Source organism: Cydia strobilella, chromosome Z, assembly GCF_947568885.1.
Source record: "Cydia strobilella chromosome Z, ilCydStro3.1, whole genome shotgun sequence".
Taxonomy (NCBI): domain Eukaryota; kingdom Metazoa; phylum Arthropoda; class Insecta; order Lepidoptera; family Tortricidae; genus Cydia; species Cydia strobilella.
In genome coordinates this window covers 51,383,134-51,404,074 of record NC_086068.1, presented here as the reverse complement: position 1 = coordinate 51,404,074, position 20,941 = coordinate 51,383,134, and the positions used below count along the sequence as shown (strand labels likewise).

Genomic DNA, 20,941 nt, shown 5'->3' with positions numbered 1-20,941 from the left:
AGGCTGCAGTTATTTTTCGACACAATTTCTATTAAATAAATCGGAAAGAACTATAAAGACTTATCCCTTTATTCATAAAACTTTACGAGCCTGAATTAGTTTAATTATCTAAATTATATTTTTCTTACAAATACATGAGTCAAAATGGCAGATATAGACAAACGGTGTGCGGCTCCTTAGCTCGGTTTAGTAAGGACTTATGGTATGGTCCCATCCGGCAGAAAGCACGAACAGTGGCATGCATATAGCTTTTAGGTTTATAAGAATAAATAGAAGTAGAAAGTTAACTAACATAGCGGTTTCACTCACGTGTTTTAGTCACTCGCGCGATATGTTTCGGAGAGGTCTCTCTAGGTCTCCATTTTCAAGCACTAACAGTGCCTGAGTGAGTAGCGGTCACGACGGATGGGCGTCACGTACAGAAGTAGAAACGCCGAGAAGTTATTGTTTCCTTCCCCCCCCCACACTTTTATATCCCCGTTTTTGTTCTTATTAATTTTTATGGAAATTGAAAGCTACAATAATAAAAACGTCTAGAAGTATATTCTCCATAAAATTATCTACAATATTGTCTTTGGAAGTATATTGTGACTTCTAGTTTTCTAATAAAATTATTTGTCTTTTTAATATTTGCGATTTTGAATGTTTGTATGAAAAAATAACACGACAATTTTGTATCAAAAAAAGGGCAAGAACGCATGAACCAAGCATTAAAACATTGTATAAATTGTATTCATTCTTTTAAAGACCCAAATTCAACGTTTTTTTTTAACATTTTTAATATTTGACTGGCCATTATATGAAAATCGTCACCGCCATGCGATACAAATTATTATTTTTTCACAAAAAAATGTATGAACTACTTTGAAGTGATACTTTTAAGAATATGGAATATATGGGCTAAATTGTTCACTTTTTATTAAGTGCAAATTGCCACACTGTGATTGTAAAGGCCAAAAGTTACATATATTTTCATTATCTGTTTGTCGTCGGACGAAAATATTATAAGGAGAAATTAAGCATAATTTGAAAACTAAATAAGTCTTAATAATATACTTCCAAAGACAATATTGTAGAGAATTTTATGGAGAATATACTTGTCCCAGATATTTTTATTGTAGCTTTTACAGCTTTCATGAAAATTTAAAGGAATTAAAAATAGGGATATAAAAGTGGTGGGGGGGGGGGGGTGAGGGCAGTAAAAGCTCCTCAGCGTGTTTCTACTTCTATTTATTCTTATAAACCTAAAAGCTATTTCATGCTTTCTGCCGGATGGGACCATATTAATTGAGGCTAAGAAGCCGCACTATCATGGCTAATTCAGGTTTGTAATTTCGTTTATGAATAACGCCATGACTGTAGGTAACTTCTTGCCCTGGCGTCACTATACAGATTCCATCGTGGCTAATCGTTTTGGCAATTCGTAAAAAGAAACTGATCTATTCCTATTTATGTTGAATTGAGTATAGCTTCTTGGCCAATACTTTGCATTGCACTAATAGTACCTGACCACTTTGCTTGTTTCTACGTCTCCGCTATGTGTCAGAGGTAGTTGGTATAAACTGGTGGCAGTGACTGTGTTGTACAACTACCTACTCTTTATTCTTCCTTAAAACAAAATTCGTATTCGATCGTAATACCTAATAAGGAATACATTATGTAACCACATGTTATTTGGGTTTCTTGTGACAGAAACTGCAATGAATCTTGGTGTTTGTCAGCAGTAATATCGTAATTATCCTTTTTATTCTTGGCTTGACAAACACCAAGGTCACTGTTATATGTCCGTTTCGCTACTTGTTATATAAAATCATAGTATACTTTGTTATAGTCAGCTTGGAAATCCGCAGAAAATCGTTCCACCAGCGCCGACGGCCGGTAGTTGTTTGCCCGGGGCGGCGGCAGGCGCGGGCGCGGGCGACCCCGAGGTCAAGCCCCTCGTGGAAGTGAAGCCTCCCGCGGAGGTGAAGCTGGCCCCCGTCGCGGAAGCAAAGGAACCGCCCGTGGCGCCGAGCGCGCGCGCCGTCCCGTCCGCCGCCGCGCCGCCCGCCGCCCCTGACTCCTCTCACTCCTCCCACTCGTCACATGCGCCACACTCGTCGCACTCGTCGCACACGTTGCACACATCGCACTCGTCACACGCGGCGCCCGCGCGCGATGCCGTCGACCAGAAAACGCCCGTCAAAGCAGAGTCCCGCAACGGACTCGATAAAGCGGACTCCTCGCACTACATTGATCCAATAGAGCGCACCCTAGCCAATCTCGAGCGTACCCTCAAGGCTGAAGTTCCCATGGACGTCAGTGTCAGCGCTTCCGAAACATCCATGCGTCTTGAGAACTTCGCCATGCCCAAACCGCAGATGTTGGGCGATTCAACGCACCAAAATTTAATGGCGCACCTCGGTGGACTCGCCGAAATGTCGCACGTTCCCGACCAGATCAAGTCGGAAATGTATCCACCGCACAACGGCTTCATCGATAAGTGCATGCAACAAGAGCGCGAGATGCTCCGGGCCGACATGAACACGGGCATGGGCGGGATGACGGGGGTGCCGCCGGTGCCGTCCATCTTCGACCCGGCGCCGGCCGCACCGCTGTCGGTGATTGCGCAGACGCACCACGCGGCGCCCGGCGCGCCGCTCGCCGCGCCCGTCAAGAAGGAGGATGTGAAGCCACTGCTCACGCCCAAACCCATCGAGGATCTCATCGGGGTCTCACCCATGGTCCCTAATAACATGGATAGAAACAAATATGAAATGGATAAGAAAATGGAGGAATCTAAAAACAACTTTGCTCAAGCTTTTAAGTTAAAACAGGAGCAAAACCTGAAGAATGCGAGCTCGTGGTCTTCCTTGGCTCAAGCTGGAAGCCCGCAGAGCGTTCCTAATGTGAGCTCTAACAACCAAATAAAGCAGAAGCCCGTAATGGATACTTTCCAAGTAAGTGTTGGCTTATGTAGCGTAAGGTCACGCCGGCACTTAGGTGTCTTGAACAATAGTGGCTTGGCGGAACAGGCTTTAGGTTACTTTTCGCTCATGTCGTCGCAGACATGGACATATTTGGTATCAGTTCATTCAGTGTGATGTCCTGAACACAAATATATCAGATGACAAGCGCGAAAGTGGTGGGGGTAGTTGCTGTGACGTCAAAAAGTCGGCAGTACAGTTTTTAACTTTTTTTTTTATCATACCATGTGGGGTATCAAATGGAAGGGCTTTGCGAGTAGATCACAAATATATAACATACTGTCACATTGTCACTACTTCGTCTAACAAATTATTATAAAACGTTCAAAAGTTTCACAATGCAAAGTTGACTTTGAACTGCTCTAAATTGAAAATGACTGAATGGATCATTCCAAAATAAGTATCAAGTGACTGTCAAACTCCTCTATATAACGTTAAAAAATAATTAACCAGATATAACCAAAAATAAGAAAACTACATCAAGTTGAAAAAAATAATAATTTTACCACTTTGGAAGTGTCTCTCGCGCAAACTATTCAGTTTAGAAAAAAATGATATTAGAAACCTCAATATCATTTTTGAAGACCTATCCATAGATTCCCCACACGTATGTGTTTGATAAAAATAAATTTTTTGACTTTCAGTTCTAAGTATGGGGAACCCCGAAAATATTTTTTTTCCTATTTTTGAGTGAAAATCTTAATGCGGATCACAGAATACATCTACTTACCAAGTTTTAACGGTATAGTTCTTATAGTTTCGGAAAAAGTGGCTGTGACATACGGACGGGCAGACAGACAGACAGACATGACGAATCCATAAGGGTTCCGTTTTTTGCGATTTGGCTACGGAACCCTAAAAAGGGGGGGGATTTTTTTTTTACTATAGCAATATGGGTACCAAATGAAAGCCATTTCAAAAATATATGTAAACAGTCTGGTTTTTTGTTTGTTTTAATAATAGTTGCACTTTAATGTAACAGAAAATTATACTTTTTTTCAACTTGATGTACTTTTCTTATTTTTGGTTATATCTGGTTAATTATTTAAAAAAACATTATATAGAATATATTCACAGTCACTTTGTATGTATTTTGGAATGATCCATTCAGTCATTTTCAATTTAGAACAGTTCAAAGTCAACTGTGGATTGTGAAATTTTTGATCGTTTTCTAATAATTTGTTTGACGAAATAGTGAAAATGTTACAGTATGTTATATATTTGTGATTTACTCACAAAGCCCTTTCATTTGATACCCCACATGGTATGATTAAAAAAAAGTTAAAAAAAAATGTACTGCCGACTTTTTGACGTCACAGCAACTAACTACCCCCACCACTTTCGCGCTTGTCATCTCATATATTTGTGTTAAGGACATCACACTGAATACAATGATACCAAGTATGTCCATGTCTGCGACGACGTGAGCGAAAATCGATTTCCAAAAGACTTCTAGACCAAAAACCGCCGTACTACAAAACACCTACGAGTGCTGACGAGGCCTAAATGGCTTGGAATGTTAATAATCTGAGTTAATATAGAAATCTACATAATTGGTTTTCATCGATAGGAATTTAAGAAGCAAGCCAGGGAGAAAATTAATCGGCAGAGGGCTCTGATTGAGCAGCAGGAGCTTCGGAGAAAGGAGCAGGCGGAGCGAGAGAGACAGCGCCAGGAAACGGAACGGAGACATCCCGATGACGACAAGATGAGGTAACTGGGCAATATTCAAAAATCGCCAGCTATTTGTATCTTTATTTTTTAATAAACAATCATTTAGGTCATTTTTAGTGCACCGTACAAAACTTTGTTTACGGAGCACCTATGAAATCACATCGGTCTTTAAAATCGGCTAAATGCGTTTTTTAATGTGAAACCATTTAGATTAGGTTAGATATATTTATTTCTTAAAGAAAAGGGCACAGTATTTTACAAAAAGGGATAAAACAAAGGGTTTCTTAACATTACACCAACACCAATAATTTAATTTTGGATAAGGGCTAAAAAGATAGTTCTTAGCTACAGTTATGTCACTTAACCGCAGAGTTTCTAGCTTGTTAAATTCCAAGCAACATACATTTTCAAAATATTAAAAAAACGTTTACTTTTAGATATACATAAAAACAGAGTTCCTGTTAATGCGGTTATAACTTATAATATTAGCTACAAATAGTTGGGCATTAGACTTTTCGTTCGCCGTGACACCTATAATGGTTTGTTGTTCATTATATCCCTTTAACCTAAGAATGTTATGTTCTAAGTTTAACTACGTAAATGTCTCCAGGGCACTTGGCGGAGTCCGCAAAACAGAGACGGGTGACGTGGCGTCGCCGAGCGTGTCGCCGGTGGCGCGCGCGTCGCCGCCCGCCGCGGCCGCCGGCGGCGCCGCCGCCTCCGCGGGCGACAAGCCTGCCGCCTCCGAGCGCGAGCGCCTCCGCCAGCGCGAACAGGAGAGACGTCGTCGAGAAGCGGTCAGTATATACTCATGACATGACTCATGCACCACAGCCTGTCACTAAACTCGTAAAGCTGGGTCCATACTTGTATCATTTTGCCGATACAGTGTCAAAACACGTCCATACTTACCGATCTTGATACGCGAATCCGATCGCGAATGCACGCGATCAGATACGACGCGTTGCATGATCGCGATCTTTTGGCGTCCACACTAACGATCATGATACGCGTTGGAGCTACGCGGCGGAGATACGTTACGGCAAAATGATACAAGTGTGGACCCAGCTTTACATATTGACGCAACCTGTTGTTAGAACAAAGTTTTTTACTTTTTTCTTTTAAACAAATGTATGTAGGGTACCAAAAGAAAGGGCTTTGTGAGTAGATCACAAATATATATAATACTGTAACATTTTCACTACTTGGTCTAACAAATTATTAGAAAACGTGCAACAATTTCACAATCCATAGTTGACTTTGAACTGCTCTAAATTGAAAATGACTGAATGAATTATTCCAACATACCAAGTGACTGTGAATATCCTCTATATAATAATATTGTCTTCGATTACCGCGATAGTTACTCATGAATTAAAACTATGAAAACGGATTATACCGCGTATATTGAATTTATACTACTTCCCACTTCCCTAGTAAAGGCAATAGCCTCTGAATCATTAATTTGTCAAAGTGTCCATCATAAATTCAAGATCCAAAATAAATCCTTGTTTAGTCTGGTTGGTAATTAACAGGATTATTTTATTAAATAATGGTGTATATTTTTATAATAAAACACAAAAACAATGCTTAATCTTTTATTGAAAACAAAAATCAGCTTCTTAACTCCAATAGTTACAAAAAAAATTATATGCATCGCATTTTGTAAAGGACACCTATATTTTGTAAGCGACTCGTACGGTTTTAAATAACAAATCTTTCATATTTTGGTCGGTATATTGATACATACGTATCTAGCACGTGTGATTGCCCTCAGTGTAATACATGAAATTTTGAAATACCAACAATCGCATCCACTTTTTCCCAAGGCTTCAATGAAGAATGGCGTTTTGGAAATTTTGTTTGGAAGGTTTTGGGATTATACTGAGCAACTTTTATTTACTATGGGACCAACCACGAAATCGCGAAAAAAATGTACCCTTTCATGGAAAATGGACCCTTTCATGGAAAATGGACCAGCCAAAATGTATGAAACAGCCAAATATTTTTACCGATTTCGGGGTTTTTCCCATACTAAAAGTTGCTCAGTATAATCCCAAAACCTCTCTGGCAACGGGAATGCATTTATTTTTTAGCCACCGTGTATAGAACAGAACAGACTGTATCTCCGCATTTCGTAAGGGACACTTTTCGAGTGCGACTAGATTTTTCGAAATAATATATTTAAATGTTCACATAAAACATTATGCATGTGTCAGTTTCAATAATAAGAGGACAATTTTAATTTAAAACCAGCATTTGTCATTGTATATTATAAATTATAAAGAAGGGTTATTATTTAACATAAAAATCGGTACCATTTCCACACTTTACGACACAGTTAAAGTGTGTATCTGTCTATGAAAACTGTTTATAAATACTTTAAGGCTATTCATCTGGCTATGATTGTGCATTACTGAAATAAAGAAATTCGCAAAAATATAATGAAAGAGCTACTTACGTAACGGAACAGTCTTCGTGGAATGCACCAACAACAACCCCCCTTGTAAAACAAATAACTATTAATTATTAGATAGTCTATTGAAGATATATTTAATTGTTATTGTATACTTATTGTTATTAAACTATCTTGTTGTTTTAGATTTAGAAATTAATATTCATGCTGGACAAGTCAATAATGCCAGTTATTACTTCAATATCAGAATATAAGTTTATTCTAATAAATAAATAATATTAAAAATATGGTGGCAGTCTAAAATAATATAACAAACAAGATAAGTTTCCTAAAAGGTTCAGTCGATTCATGTTTGTCAGGTTTGTTTACACTTGATATTTACAAAGGATATGAGGTAATTACACTTAGAATAAATTGAAAAGTGAAAAAATTACTGCCTTGGGTGAGACTTGAACTCACGGCCTCTGGATCGATACTCCAGCGCTCTGCCAACCGAGCCACCAAGACCTCATCCATAGTCAGCAAATCTTTCCACAGTATGGGTCTAGGGGACCCTAGCGACATCTACCGTAAGAGCGTTACACTTCTTAAACGGCCACCGGAGTTCCAAGTCATATTGGAAATTCACCAATTACGATGTGCTACCCATTGTAAATTAATTAACAAGCAAAAACGTCTGCGAACGATGCTATTATGCTTAGAATAAATTTATAAGTGGAAAAAATATTATATGTATGGTATTGTGGTTTTGATATATTCTATTTACTTTTATTATCGGAAAATGTAAAAAAAATTGTTGTTCCAGATGGCTGGTCAAATAGACATGAACATGCAGAGCGACCTAATGGCTGCATTTGAAGAATCTTTGTAATAATAGTTAGATGACCCTAGTTCTACAAAGCAAAATCGTTACGTGTACAGTCGAGGGCAAAGATATGTTTACACATTTGCACCTTGATCCTTTGTAATAAGGCGAACAATGTAAACATATCTTTGACATCGACTGTACCGACACCGTTCATGTACGAACCAGTACCGTACCTACTCTAAAACTATTCTTCTTGCTATGGTGGTTGCTGACATTTTGATCGCTATACATAACTTTGTAAATATAATTAATTACGTATAGGGACGCTAAAACCAATCAATTGCCAACCCCTGTCAGTCAATTCAATTTTATATGCTGACAATATTACCCGTACTTCTAAAACGATTTTGATTTATAGAATCGTACCGTCGACTGCGCAACGCCCGTACTGACAATTTTTAATCATAATCAGTGTGTGCGGTGAAATGTGACTCCGAGTGAAATAGTGATTTGTGCGTGAAACCATTGACTAACATGTGTATAAGAGCTGTGAATAGGATACTTATATTAAATTAAACTGTTGTACCATCAATTTAGATTTCGTTTTCGCGAGTTAAGGGCCTCTCTTAGGAGGTTGCATTTTAAAATTATGTGTAATATATAAGTTAATTGTAAGGTCTTAAAATAAACTCTTTACATTTATAAGCCAATTGTTATGGGGTTCGGGTTAAGGGTTGAAATGAAAAGCAGTTGTCTTCCCGGAAGTCTGTTTATGAAGTGAAGATGTCTGATGCGCGCGATACAGATGTATCTCCACCACATTTGCTGATGTTGAGTTGAGGCAGTGTGAGGAGCAGCTCGCTATCCGTCCACTGCACCACTCGGACCACTAGTCACTTCTTTTTCATCGTCTTTCTCCTTCATTCTTAGGACCACAACATTTACTCTACCTGAAGTAACCCTTAGCTTAATGTTTGCCGCTTGCATACCTTATAATGTATGATGTCTCATGAGATAAATGTGTATAGGAAATATTTATTTGTATATAGAATATAATACCTACTGTTGCCGCCAGGAAATATTTATTTGTATATAGTATATAATACCTACTGTTGCCGCCCGGTCATAGATTGACGTAATCAAATTAACAGTGGTAATGGATATTTTTATTTATTTATTTTAAAAAATAAAGTACGATAGCAAATGTATATCATACATAAATACTAAATGCCAGAATCGAATAGACGGGCTACATATCAGAATACCGATAATGAGGGCTATCGTTTTTTTGCTCACCAGTTGGCGCCTCTGTTGATGGTGGTCCAAAAGACTAAAGAACAGCTGTCAGTCAATGAAGTGACATTTGACATTTCGAACTTTGCGACCACCATCTACATTAGCGCCCCTAGCGGCGAATTCATACGCGTTAGCCCTCATTGATTTACCTAATGTCGAATCACCTATGCTCGATTCACCTATTTTTAAAATACCTAACGATCTTTTTACCTAAACATTAAATGACCTAAGTTCATAATACCTAATTTCATTTAACCTAATGTAATAAACACCCAATGCACGATATACCTAATGCTCGTTCTACGTAACGCACGTTTCACCTAAAGCTATTATACGTAATGCATGAAACACCTTAAGCTGATATACCTAATGGACGATACACCTAAAGCCGATATACCTAATGTATGATAGATATACCTAAAGTTGATTTACCTAATGGATAAAATACCTAAAGCTGTTATACCTAACGAACGAAATACCTCAAGTCGATATACCTAAACCACGGAATACCTAAAATCGATGTACCTAATGCATGTAAATACCGAAAGTCGATACACCTAATGGACGATATCGCTAAACTTTATTTACCTATTGAACGAAATACCTAAAGCTAAACGTTAACGACCAATAGTGGTTTCAGTTATGTTTTATCTAGATTTTAATCATTTTTAATTTTATTTAAATTTATCATGAAGTACCTGTACCTAATTAGTTTATTTATTATAAATGTTATATGGATCAACTTTGTCTGCAATAAATTATTTTTTACAACGGCTTTAGCCCTCCGGCCGTTTTGGCAACCAAGTTTCTCAACCAGTTGTTGAAAAAGAAGTAATAATCCTGTTACGCAACTAGTTGCCCAAAAAGAAAATTATTCCTGAACCAAAACTAGCGTAGATGACAGTAGAGTTTCGCAACCAGTACTGTTTCTTTAAAAAAAAAAATCCTTCGGAAGTTAACTAGACGGTGCCCCGCTTCGCGGGGCTCCTATTTCTGGGCGGTTTGCCCTTCGGGAATCTGAAGCTACCTAACGAACCTAACATACCTACCTATTGATTTAGTGTGACATTCGTGAAAATATTACACTGTGGAAAAAAGCGTAGGTAGGTAGGTAGGTTAGGTTCGCGAAACGGGGCTCCGTCTAGGCTAGGTAAGTTGCAAAAATGAAGTGGACTGACAATATATATTTTATATTTTTTTTATATACAAACTAGTCACATTACGTTCTAAGTGTGTGGGACCTATTCTTCATTGGCAACTGAATGTCAAACGGGAATAGATTTTCTTTTTTGGCAATTAGTTGGGTAACAAGATGATTAATTCCTTTTTGCAACTGGTTGCGAGACTTGGTTGCCAAAACGGCCGAAGGGGACTAGGTATGACGAACGAACGACGAATTCATTGCGTGTAAGGCATAATGCTTACTGTTATTATATGTTAATGTTCCACCATTTGTAGTATACATTATAATATTAACAATTAAATATATTAATAACGGGTCACTCACGTGTTTTAAGTCGAAAACGCTCGACATGTTTCACTCCGTACCGAGGAGCGTCATCAGGAGCTTGCGTCGACGGTGACGGACCGGCGCAGACTGCGGGCCGCAGCCCTCCGCGCCCGATGACTCGGCGCGGGCGCCGGTGGCGGCAGGGGGGGCGAGAAACTACCCTCGTTTACGGCATTATTACACGGCCGTTATTAGTATATTTAATATGTCTATGTCTCACGGAAGTTTTGTTATTAAAATATTAACAATTATTATTTAATCATTAAGTTAACTATTATAAATCAGAACTGATTGTAATAACTATATCAGTATCACTTATTAATTATTGACGTGTAAGTTGGTTTTATAAATAAATCATTATGATTATGTATTTCGTTCATTAGGTATGTCAACTTTGTGTGTTACGTGCGTTAGGTATATATTTTTTTTAGGTTAAAAAGCCATTCATTTACATAATTAAATATACAAAGGTATAATCAATACAAATAGTAAAGTAAATTAATAACTAGCTTAAATCTAAAATCGGCCCTTGAGACATTGTATGAAGCAGTGTTGGCCCAACGTTAATTGCGATTAACCATTAACCAGTATAAATTGGTCGGTTACAGTTTACGGTTCAATTTAAAGTTTATTAACGGCATTAACGTTTCAGCCAACACTGGTACCAAGGATGCTGGCGGCAATTCCTCGTATCGCGATGCTGATACGTTGTGCGAGAAAGCCTCCAGCTATTCGGTCACCAGTAACGTCAACCAGACGCTTCGCGATTTCTGCAAAAAACATGCGCGCTGGGACCCCATGGACCTAGAGTTTCAACACTTAGGTATATTAACTTTAGGTATTTCGTTCAATAGCTAAATCAACTTTAGGGATATCGTTCATTAGGTATATCGACTTTAGGTATTCCCTGCATTAGGTATATCGACTAGGTGTTTGGTTCGTTAGGTAAGTATAACAGCTTTAGGTGGTTCGAGCAATAGCTATACCAGCTTTAGGTAATTCGTGCATTAGGGATATCAATATTAGGTATTTCGTGTATTAGGTAAATCGATTTTTAGGTATTTCGAGCATTAGGTGTGTCAATTTTAGGTAAACCGACTATAGGTAATCAGACCTTAGGTAAAACGATTTTAGGTGAAAGGTGCATTAGGTATTTCGTTCATTAGGTGTTATGGGCTTAGGTTAATTGACCATTAGATATTTAAAAAAAGGTGAATCAAGCATAGGACATTCGACATTAGGTAAATCAATTTTCGGTATTCTGATATGTAACCAATAGACGGGTAGCCACGTAACGGACCAAATTAGAGGTATAAGCGGCATAATTTTTGCGAAGTAATTTAGTGCGATAAAGTGACTAGTAGTGCTGGGCTGGGAAAAGACCGTGTTATCCGAGAACGAACCTTGTGGCCTACACAGTACACAATCTTTAAAATTCGGGATACCCAAAAAACGGTTCTTCATTTCAAACCAGAACTGGAGGCTCGGGACACTTCCATAATTAAAGATTTGTAGTTGATACTAATATAGTAGTATTTGAATGAAATCAAAGTAATGATGTAAGCAGTCAATGGAATTATGCAATGTGTTATCTTGTACGTGTTTATTCATTGCATGTGTTGACATGAACGTGTTGGTGTTGTGCCACTTTGCATGAAGTGGTTGCCGCTTTAATTAAATACCTAAACTCTATTGCTTTCAATCAACATGTAATGAATAAATTTAGTTTAATTTGTGTATTTATTAGTAAATTACATTTTCTGTTACATATTCGGTATTCAACAAAATATTTCCTAGTGTTGGTAGATTTTTATCAGTCTGTCATTGTTTGAAATCAGATCAAATGTCATACATTTGATTTGTGAAATATATTTATTTAACATTGAGACATGCCTTTTTATGTTTGTAGATAGACTCTCCATTAGACTTTTTGTACTAAATAATATCCTTATTAAATATTCTGCGTACCTACTCATAAATAAATAAGGTATCAGAAGTAAACATGATATAAATACCAACCCAAAACGCACTGTATATTGATAAGCAATTTAGTTTGTCGTTTACTCATATCAATTGTAGATATGAACTAAAATATACATTCCATATTGTAATTTGTTGTTTAAATTGTCACCTCCGTGGTGCAGCTCTGATCATCGGCTGGTACGGGAATAACTAGCACGTTGGGGAACACGTGACTGAGGATTCAATCCTGGTATGATCCTAATGGCAAACTACACCACACGAGTAAAGCTAATACGATGTAATTTATCGCCAATGTAAGGCACGAATGCGCGCTAAATTCTAGCCACGACGACAAGCGCGAACACTGATCCAAATTATTTACATGTTGCATAATAAATTAATATAACAACCGACTTAAAGCAAATTGCGCGTAGGGACAACTACTTACCTAGTACTTTGAAGCAAATAACATGTTCATACAATGCTGTAATAACTTAAAAAGTAAAGATACGTCCATACACGTTCCATAATTACGCTTTTATTTAAACAATTCGCTTTAGGCCGCAATTAAACTCATAGAAATATGATAATAGATATAGCAGGGAGTACCTATGAGGGGTTCCTACGCTCCTAGAAACCCGATGTTGCCGGGCTGAAAAGTGGTGCCGTTACCCCCACTAGCTCTTTGAATTTCCCCCTTACAATTCTCATACATTCGCTCTATAGTAAAAATCCCTCCTTTTGCACAAATGGGACTAATTTGAGTCTAGCTCTTAGCCTAATTCAACTACCTAATTTCAATTTCAGTCTTTATTTGCAACCAAGTAGATACAATTTACACAAATACACATGCAACTTAATGCTAAATAGGTAGGTACATACATAACTGCTAGGACCCGGTTAGGGCTTAGCAAAGTAGGGTTTTAAAATATTCTTTATCTAGATATCTTTGGCTTTCATTCATTCTTTCTTCCAATTGGTACATAATTCATTAAGAGGCCGGTGTCGATTTTAGTCGCAAAAATGTAAAATTGATAGATTTAGTCGGTGAAATTGTACACCTTTTGTTACCCAATTGAAATAACAAGTACTGGTTTCTATTAGCGCATCTTCTTATCTTACCTTTTATCAGATCAATTTGTTGAAAACAGACTCACTAAATTAGTAATGTTTGCTTTTCTGATGGGCGTTTAGGTATACGCGCGTAAAGCACTGATTTTGTCGCTCTTATTTGTAAATTTCGTAAAGTTTGGACGGCTAAACATGGTAAATTTGTATTACACATATCCTGTACTTGACTTTTATCAGACTACATTTTTATTATTATGACTTTGAAGTAGTGTAAATGAAAGTTAGACGAAATCAATTTTCTCCAGAAATTACTTCAAAACAAGTGACAATTTCTCTGAAAATCGACTTTATTTCAACGTAATTTTGGTACTTAAACAATCTACAACATTTGTTGAAACTATTCTTATACGTGAATTTGTATAATTTACCACCATAAATTTTTGATGAATTTTTAAAAACTGCGCCTTCTGTTCATATATTACCGGAGACGCACGCTTGCGACCTCATTATTAAAAGGCAAGATGAGAAGACGTGCTAATAGAAACCAATACTTGTTATTTAGATATTACGTAACAAAACGTGTATAATTTCAACGACTAAATCTATCAATTTAAATTTTTTGCTCCAAAATCGACTACGGCCTCTAAATTTCATTAGTATTTTTAGGTAAAATAAAATTTTCGTCAAAAACAAAATAACAATAATAAAAATTAAAAATTGAAAGCTATGGTACGAATTTAACCACAATAATGATAATAATGGTAAAACCATGTAAAGATAAATTAGTAAAGCATTGGTAAAATTGTCAAAGTAATATAATAGTATAATAGTAACAATACGGTATTTATATTTGGATAGGTGAACATAATATTGTCATGGTTATTAGGCTAAGCAATAAGAAGGTATAGAGGGAAATGCTAGGAACACAATTTTTGACTAAGTAGCCTTGTTTGGGCTAGTTAGCAGGTGAACATATCAAAAGTCCCCGGCCGTAACCTTGGTGCTGGGGGGGGGAGAGTGGGGTTTGAAGGTTCCATTTATCGGTTTTTCGTTTATTTAAAGCATGAATCTAGTATAACTGGATCGGTCATGAGGAGTGGGGGAAAATGACCGAACGGGATAGACTTATGTATCTTTCAGTAGGAGTAGCAGAGAAAGCGCTGTTATTGTTTGTCCTTGTCATAGTTTCACTTTTCCACCGCTGCCACAACCGAGGTTGTGGCAAACAAATAAGTACGTGACATGTCATGTTTGTTCGTTGCTTGTTTAATTGTTGTTGTTTTGTATGAAATTGTACTTTCTCTTATGAAATATAGTGATGGTTAGCGTCTTGAATGCTTGAACTTTGATAAAATACTGGTGAATTGTTCTGTAATCGGCTGTAATAGGCGCTCTGAGCAAAAATATAAGATCATAACCTTTCACACGTAAGTACGGTATTTTACACCTTCCTCTTAACGCAATATGTGAGAATAACATCGTAAAATTACGTTACACTCAAAGCAATGTAGAATCAAACTATTTCAATAAAAATATCACAATTATTTACGCAAATTAACAAAACATTATTTGTAAAATTATCCGCCCAAATTACGTAGGTAGGTAGGAGTCGGAGTTCAGCCATTTTTAAACTTCTTCTTAATTTAGCTGCATAACAATCATGTTAGGGATACCAGATGAAAATATCATAATTTTATGGGTAATTTTGACCTCGAAGTTTTTTCGTACTTCTAATTCCAAAAAATAAATAAACAAATGTTGTGAAGATTAAATGTGGTGTACATTAATTGGTGTGATTGCGATTTGTGATTTCTTTAAATTAAAACCCATAATACATTTTATTTACTAAACATGTTTAGTTTTGTACCACCTGCGCGAATTATAAGAGGTATTTCATTGTTTATACGCCTAAAAAGAGCGACCCATTGACATTTTGTTTAACAATTTTTTAATACCGTCAAACAAGCTAACTTTGCCTCCAGGGTAATCGCCCCAACGTGATATCAAATATTGGGGTAATTTTTACCAATATGGTATCCGCACGTTTATGACGTCATCTATGTCTATCCCTTACGGGCGCACGCGTATAGCTGGTCTATGTAATGCTAGGTCTATGATTTAAAGTCAAATTATTTTAAATGTAATGTAATCGTTATGTATTATTTATTATATTTCAATGTGAAAACCATACTTTAACTTTTTTTTGGAAGTTGTTAATGCCATATCCTTCTTATTTTTTATAAGTGTCCTGTGTGTAATCCTGACAGTAGTTAGAATACTTGTAATGGGCCAGTCATCTTAAGCCTAAAAAAGGGGTCAACCTCGGAATGAGAGATAATAAGCTGGAAACTCGTATACACCTTCGTTATGACGTATTAAAGGCGTCAGAAGTTATTCAACTTCAAATGTCATACAAATCGGTTTTTCGCTGATATCAAAATTTCTATAGCTCCGATGTTATTTACATGTAGGAAAGAGTTGTTATTGTAGAGCATAAAATGTACGACAAGTTAGGTACCAAATATTTCTTCATGAGATGAGACGTTTTCAAGATATAGGGCACAGAAAGCGTAGTGATCAGACATACGTAGGTACTATGAGGCAAGGTCAATCGGCGAATAATACCTAATAATACCTTCTATAAAGTTATTTAATCATCTTTTATTGATCATATACAGCTTTTAAAAGTTGTCTGTCCTGTAGAAAATAAGTAACCGCTTGTGTCCAGGTAAGTATACGTAAGGCGTACTTACAGGTTATTATTGAAATCGATCGTACACTGAGTTCCTATGGCCATCTAAGGTTCCCATCAACGGGCTAATTTTGTAGTCAAGTTTTATAGTTAGATACGAACATCGGGAGTTAAATAAAAGCTTGTGAAAGCATTTTTTTTGTATTATTATCACTTAAAATGTACCTCTTTCCTGTAGAAATACCTAAAGTTATAGGCTATAAAGCTTAATTTCCTGATTAAACCTGTGTAAAGGGGGTCATAAAATCATTACATATATGCACACAAGCTGGTAACTAATGTCCACAGGAGGGGTAACTTTTGATTTAAAATCTATGTATGACCAACAAGTGTCATTTTAACGATTTAAAAACTTTATAGAATGTAGTATTCACAGAGATTACCAGCTAACCTTGCGTCATAGTGCGTTTGGCTGGCCGCTGCGCCTTCTATGTCGTATATTTTGAAAACGGCTAATAGCATGAAAACATCTTTGGTACCTAATTGACGCAAATTTTATGCTCTACAACTCTTTCCTACATGTAAATAACATGGGAGCTATAGAAATTTATATATCCGCGAAAAACCGATTTGTATGACATTTGACCTTGAATAACATCTGACGCGCACACGATCTATGCGTCGATTTTTAAGAGAACCTTTAATACGCCATAACGAAGGTGTATTCGAGTATCCAGCATCTCTCATTCCGAGGGCCATAAAGTAAACGTAATATCCGTGATGAAACAAACAGCATTTATTTTCATGCACATATCGCAATTGAATATTTAATGCCACCTCTACACTATCGTGTCCGCCAGTTATCGTCTATCGTCGCCGATAGTGTAGAGGAGCCATAAAGTAAAGCAGAACATCTAGTTAGAACCCTAAAGCGCTGAAAAAATTTTCAGCAATAATTTTTTACAATGTTTTTCGTAAAACCGATTTTTAACCGGTTAACCGGTTTTGTGTCATGTTTTTCGGTTAATAACCGGTTTTGAATTTTGCCCGGTTTTTGCATTCCCTAGAACGACATGGCCACTTATACAAAATGAAAAGTGATTTAATTTGTTATAAGGTTTATTAAGTCAAGATTTTCGATATCTTGTATAGTTTTTGAGATATCCGCTCTTGAAGGTATATTTAGGGCTCTCATTTTTATCTACATCAGAGAAGCTGCTAGGCCGGGTTTGGTAACGTTTTCGTATAAATCGGGGGTGCTGAATTCATTTATGGTATGCCGATTTTGTGACGTCACAGTTATCCCCCCACAGAAAGTGACAAGTTCTTATTTCGTACTTAGTAGACTCTACCTGAGACTTCCGGTTCGAGCGCCATCTTGATAGTTAGCATCGTGATTAATTACTTTGTTTTTTGCTTATTAATATTGTTTAAAGTGTAATATCGATAGCTTATTATACAGTAAACTAATGTGGTAGTGTGCAGTAAATGGAGAATTAATTTTGAAGCGCGTTTAACCATCATCTTGGAGTCAACGGCCGGTAGTCCACGTGCTTCTTGTAAAGACTAGCTATCGATTTACAAGAGCTAACAAATCACCGTACACTGTCTTGTACAACCGTACAATTTTTGTCGTTTGTAAACCTCTCAATACCTTGATACTGGCGAAATAGTCCCACTGGGCTGAAGCCATAATTTTAAAAGAAGAAGAAGAAGACTCTACCGAACACTACGAGACCACTACTATACTGAACAGTCACATCGAATGGTGTTTTAGGCCATCGGGCCGCTGTACTATATGGCCGAAAGCGAAGATAGTGGAACATTTTGTGGAAGGGGGTTAGAAGTGAAGTTATGTTTATAATATTTTTACATCCTTTTTCTTTAAAAAAAAGCTACTGCTAGAAAGCCTGGTTCAGGTAAACATTCCAGCATTAGCCAGTTTCCTGGGAGAGATCGATTGAAGAAAATGACGGCCCGCTGAGTCACATAATCTTACAGAGAGGTCATGAGATTATTCAAATGTTGCAGTAAAACTGTTTAAAAATATCTTGAAGATATGGGCATCGGCAAACATTCAAGAAAAGTTAAGGTCACCGTCTCCGAAAACAAAAAAAGAAATAACTGAAAATTTGGGTACGTCATACCGACAAAAATGTACAACAAAAACAGCCGTTTTTCGCGTAATGGGACTTATGGGGGACTAATCACAGAACTAGGATGACATAAGCATAAATTTTAGGTCTGTGGGACTAATCATATGCCACTGAAAATGTAAATTTATGGCAAGGTTACTATTATTTTGAGAACACAGAGAGAATGTGAAATATGTCGGCATACAGTTTCCTAAAAAAGTTTTCCTAAGGAAGAAAAAAATTTAACTTGCAAAAATGCCAACATTTTCGTTTTCGACACCGATAGCTTTAAAATACAGGGTGGGCCAATGAAAAATGCATTTTTACAAATATTATAAAATAAAATAAAAAAATTTAAATGCATTTATCACTGGCCCACCCTGTACTACAACTTCCGTTCTAAATCTCTCATTTGAGTAAACTTTATCTTTCATTTGACGTTGTTAAATACATTATTAAAAGACATGAAAATTTATGAAAAATAACCATGTTGTTTTTATTAAATACGACATTGAATTTTGTCCAGATTTCACTCCGCATACATTATATTATGATCCACTCATAATTGTAGGATAAAGGGGCCCACTGACTATCAGTCCGCCGGACGATATGGGCCTGTCAGTTAGAACAAAAATTTGACAGTTCCCAACAACTGACAGGCCGATATCGTCCGGCGGACTGATAGTCAGTGGGCTCCTTAATTGTCAAATAGAAGTTTTGCGATCATTGTGGTAGAATATAGCATATATTATTTTTTAAATTATTAGTGACAATGTCATTTATTTCGAGGTGCAAAATGCATTTTAGCTATAAATTTTATATAATAGTGCCATAGTGCTCTCTAAGAGGTTTTAAAAGGCGCTTTTGTGCTCGGTATTCGGTATTAACAACAACGCATTTAACCTTTAGTATGCTTAGGCACTAGAGTTTGTAATCCGGATCCGAAATGTATGAAATTATCCGGATCCGCGGATCTTCCTAAACATTTCAGATTCGTCGTGCAAACCCTATTAGGCACTGATCAGTGCACACCTCTATACGAGGGCGGATCCGAAAGTTGTTAGCTGCTCCAGCTCTACTCATGCGATCACAATATTATTTATGCCATTAGGGACATTTCAATGCTAATTATGGCTTTGGTTTTGTTTAATTAATGCGTTTTTTTTTAATACTTAAATTTTTAACTGTTTTGTATGCGGGACTAACTATTCTGTTCCTTCTGCTATTTCTAATGTATGATTCGATAAATAATGTTATATGTGTGTGGTGTTTAATGACCCACTGAAAACCTAAAAACAGTTCGTTCAGAATCGATCGCGCTATGTTTTAATGGGGGTAATTTTTTTATTATTTGTTATTATTTTTACATGCCCGTTTTACAGGTTTGTAATGCAACAATATCAATAACTAGCGTTTGACACGTTATTTGTCAATGAGCAACACCCTTAACTGGCCATTGGTTAACCTTATCTCGTTGCAGTAAGGTATGCAAATGGTCAGTTAACAGTGTTTTCGATGGTAACTAGCAATTGTTTGATGTCACTAAAACGACGAAGCATCTTGTGTAGAATTACCAGTCGAATAGAATTGTTAAGAAAACTAATCAACTAATTTTTTTTTTAATATTTATCGGATTAAAGAATAAATACTCAAGATGAGTTCAAAATAATAAAAAAAAACTCTTGGGGTCTCAGGTTTTCAGTAGCTCAAGTAACATCGTATATATATATATATTTTAAAATATCAGAATTTTTTACTTTTAATGAAATGACTCATTGTTGACACCTATTAAATCATAATAATGTTAAACTAAAATGAATGTCATGTACTAAGAAAAAATGACCAAGGCCTCCAGTGCCCCAGGCTGGAACCGAACCAGCGTCCTCTGCTATCGCGGCAGGTGCCTGTGCCATTCGGCCACTGGGCCACAGCGGCATAGGTCGAAATTTGGTCGAAATTTTCCAAGTATATGCACTTGTTACTGAAGGCTAAGGCGCCCCCTGGCCATCCCTAAGGTGAACAGTATGGTTCGACCTTCTAACTGAATCATCCATGTGATTTCGAGCTAGCGAGAGAGATGGCGCTGCCAATCAATGTTAGAAGTATTAGAACAAATTAAATTATTTACAGAAAATACTTTAATTTGTTTTTATTTTAAGTAGAAACACTACTATATAAATTATAAACTGAAATAAATGTCATATACTAAGAAAAAATGACCAAGGCCTCCAGTGCCTTATAATAATGTTTACTCAATTAAAACGGTCGCGATTCGTAATTAAGAGCGCCTAAAAAATTGTTTTTTTTTTACAATACTGTTTATAAAATGACAGCACGGACTCTCAATTACTGATTTTCATCAAAGATAGATATAACTCCGTAATAGATGGATACAGTCTAAGGAAAAAACG

The 20,941-nt window shown here is 36.8% G+C and overlaps 1 protein-coding gene across 6 annotated transcripts in view; it reads left to right on the top strand.

The window, feature by feature from the left end:
- LOC134753942 (bromodomain-containing protein 3-like) overlaps positions 1-12,781 on the top strand; it is a 62,285-nt gene extending 49,504 nt beyond the window's left edge. For all 6 annotated transcript variants that reach the window (XM_063689941.1, XM_063689938.1, XM_063689936.1 and 3 more), the window contains 4 exons: positions 1,851-2,939; positions 4,537-4,679; positions 5,251-5,437; positions 7,862-12,781. In XM_063689941.1, coding sequence (XP_063546011.1) covers positions 1,851-2,939; positions 4,537-4,679; positions 5,251-5,437; positions 7,862-7,927 — 1,485 coding nt within the window. In that variant the 3' untranslated portion in view covers positions 7,928-12,781. The remainder of the gene's footprint in view (positions 1-1,850; positions 2,940-4,536; positions 4,680-5,250; positions 5,438-7,861) is intronic.
- Positions 12,782-20,941: the final 8,160 nt, after the last annotated feature.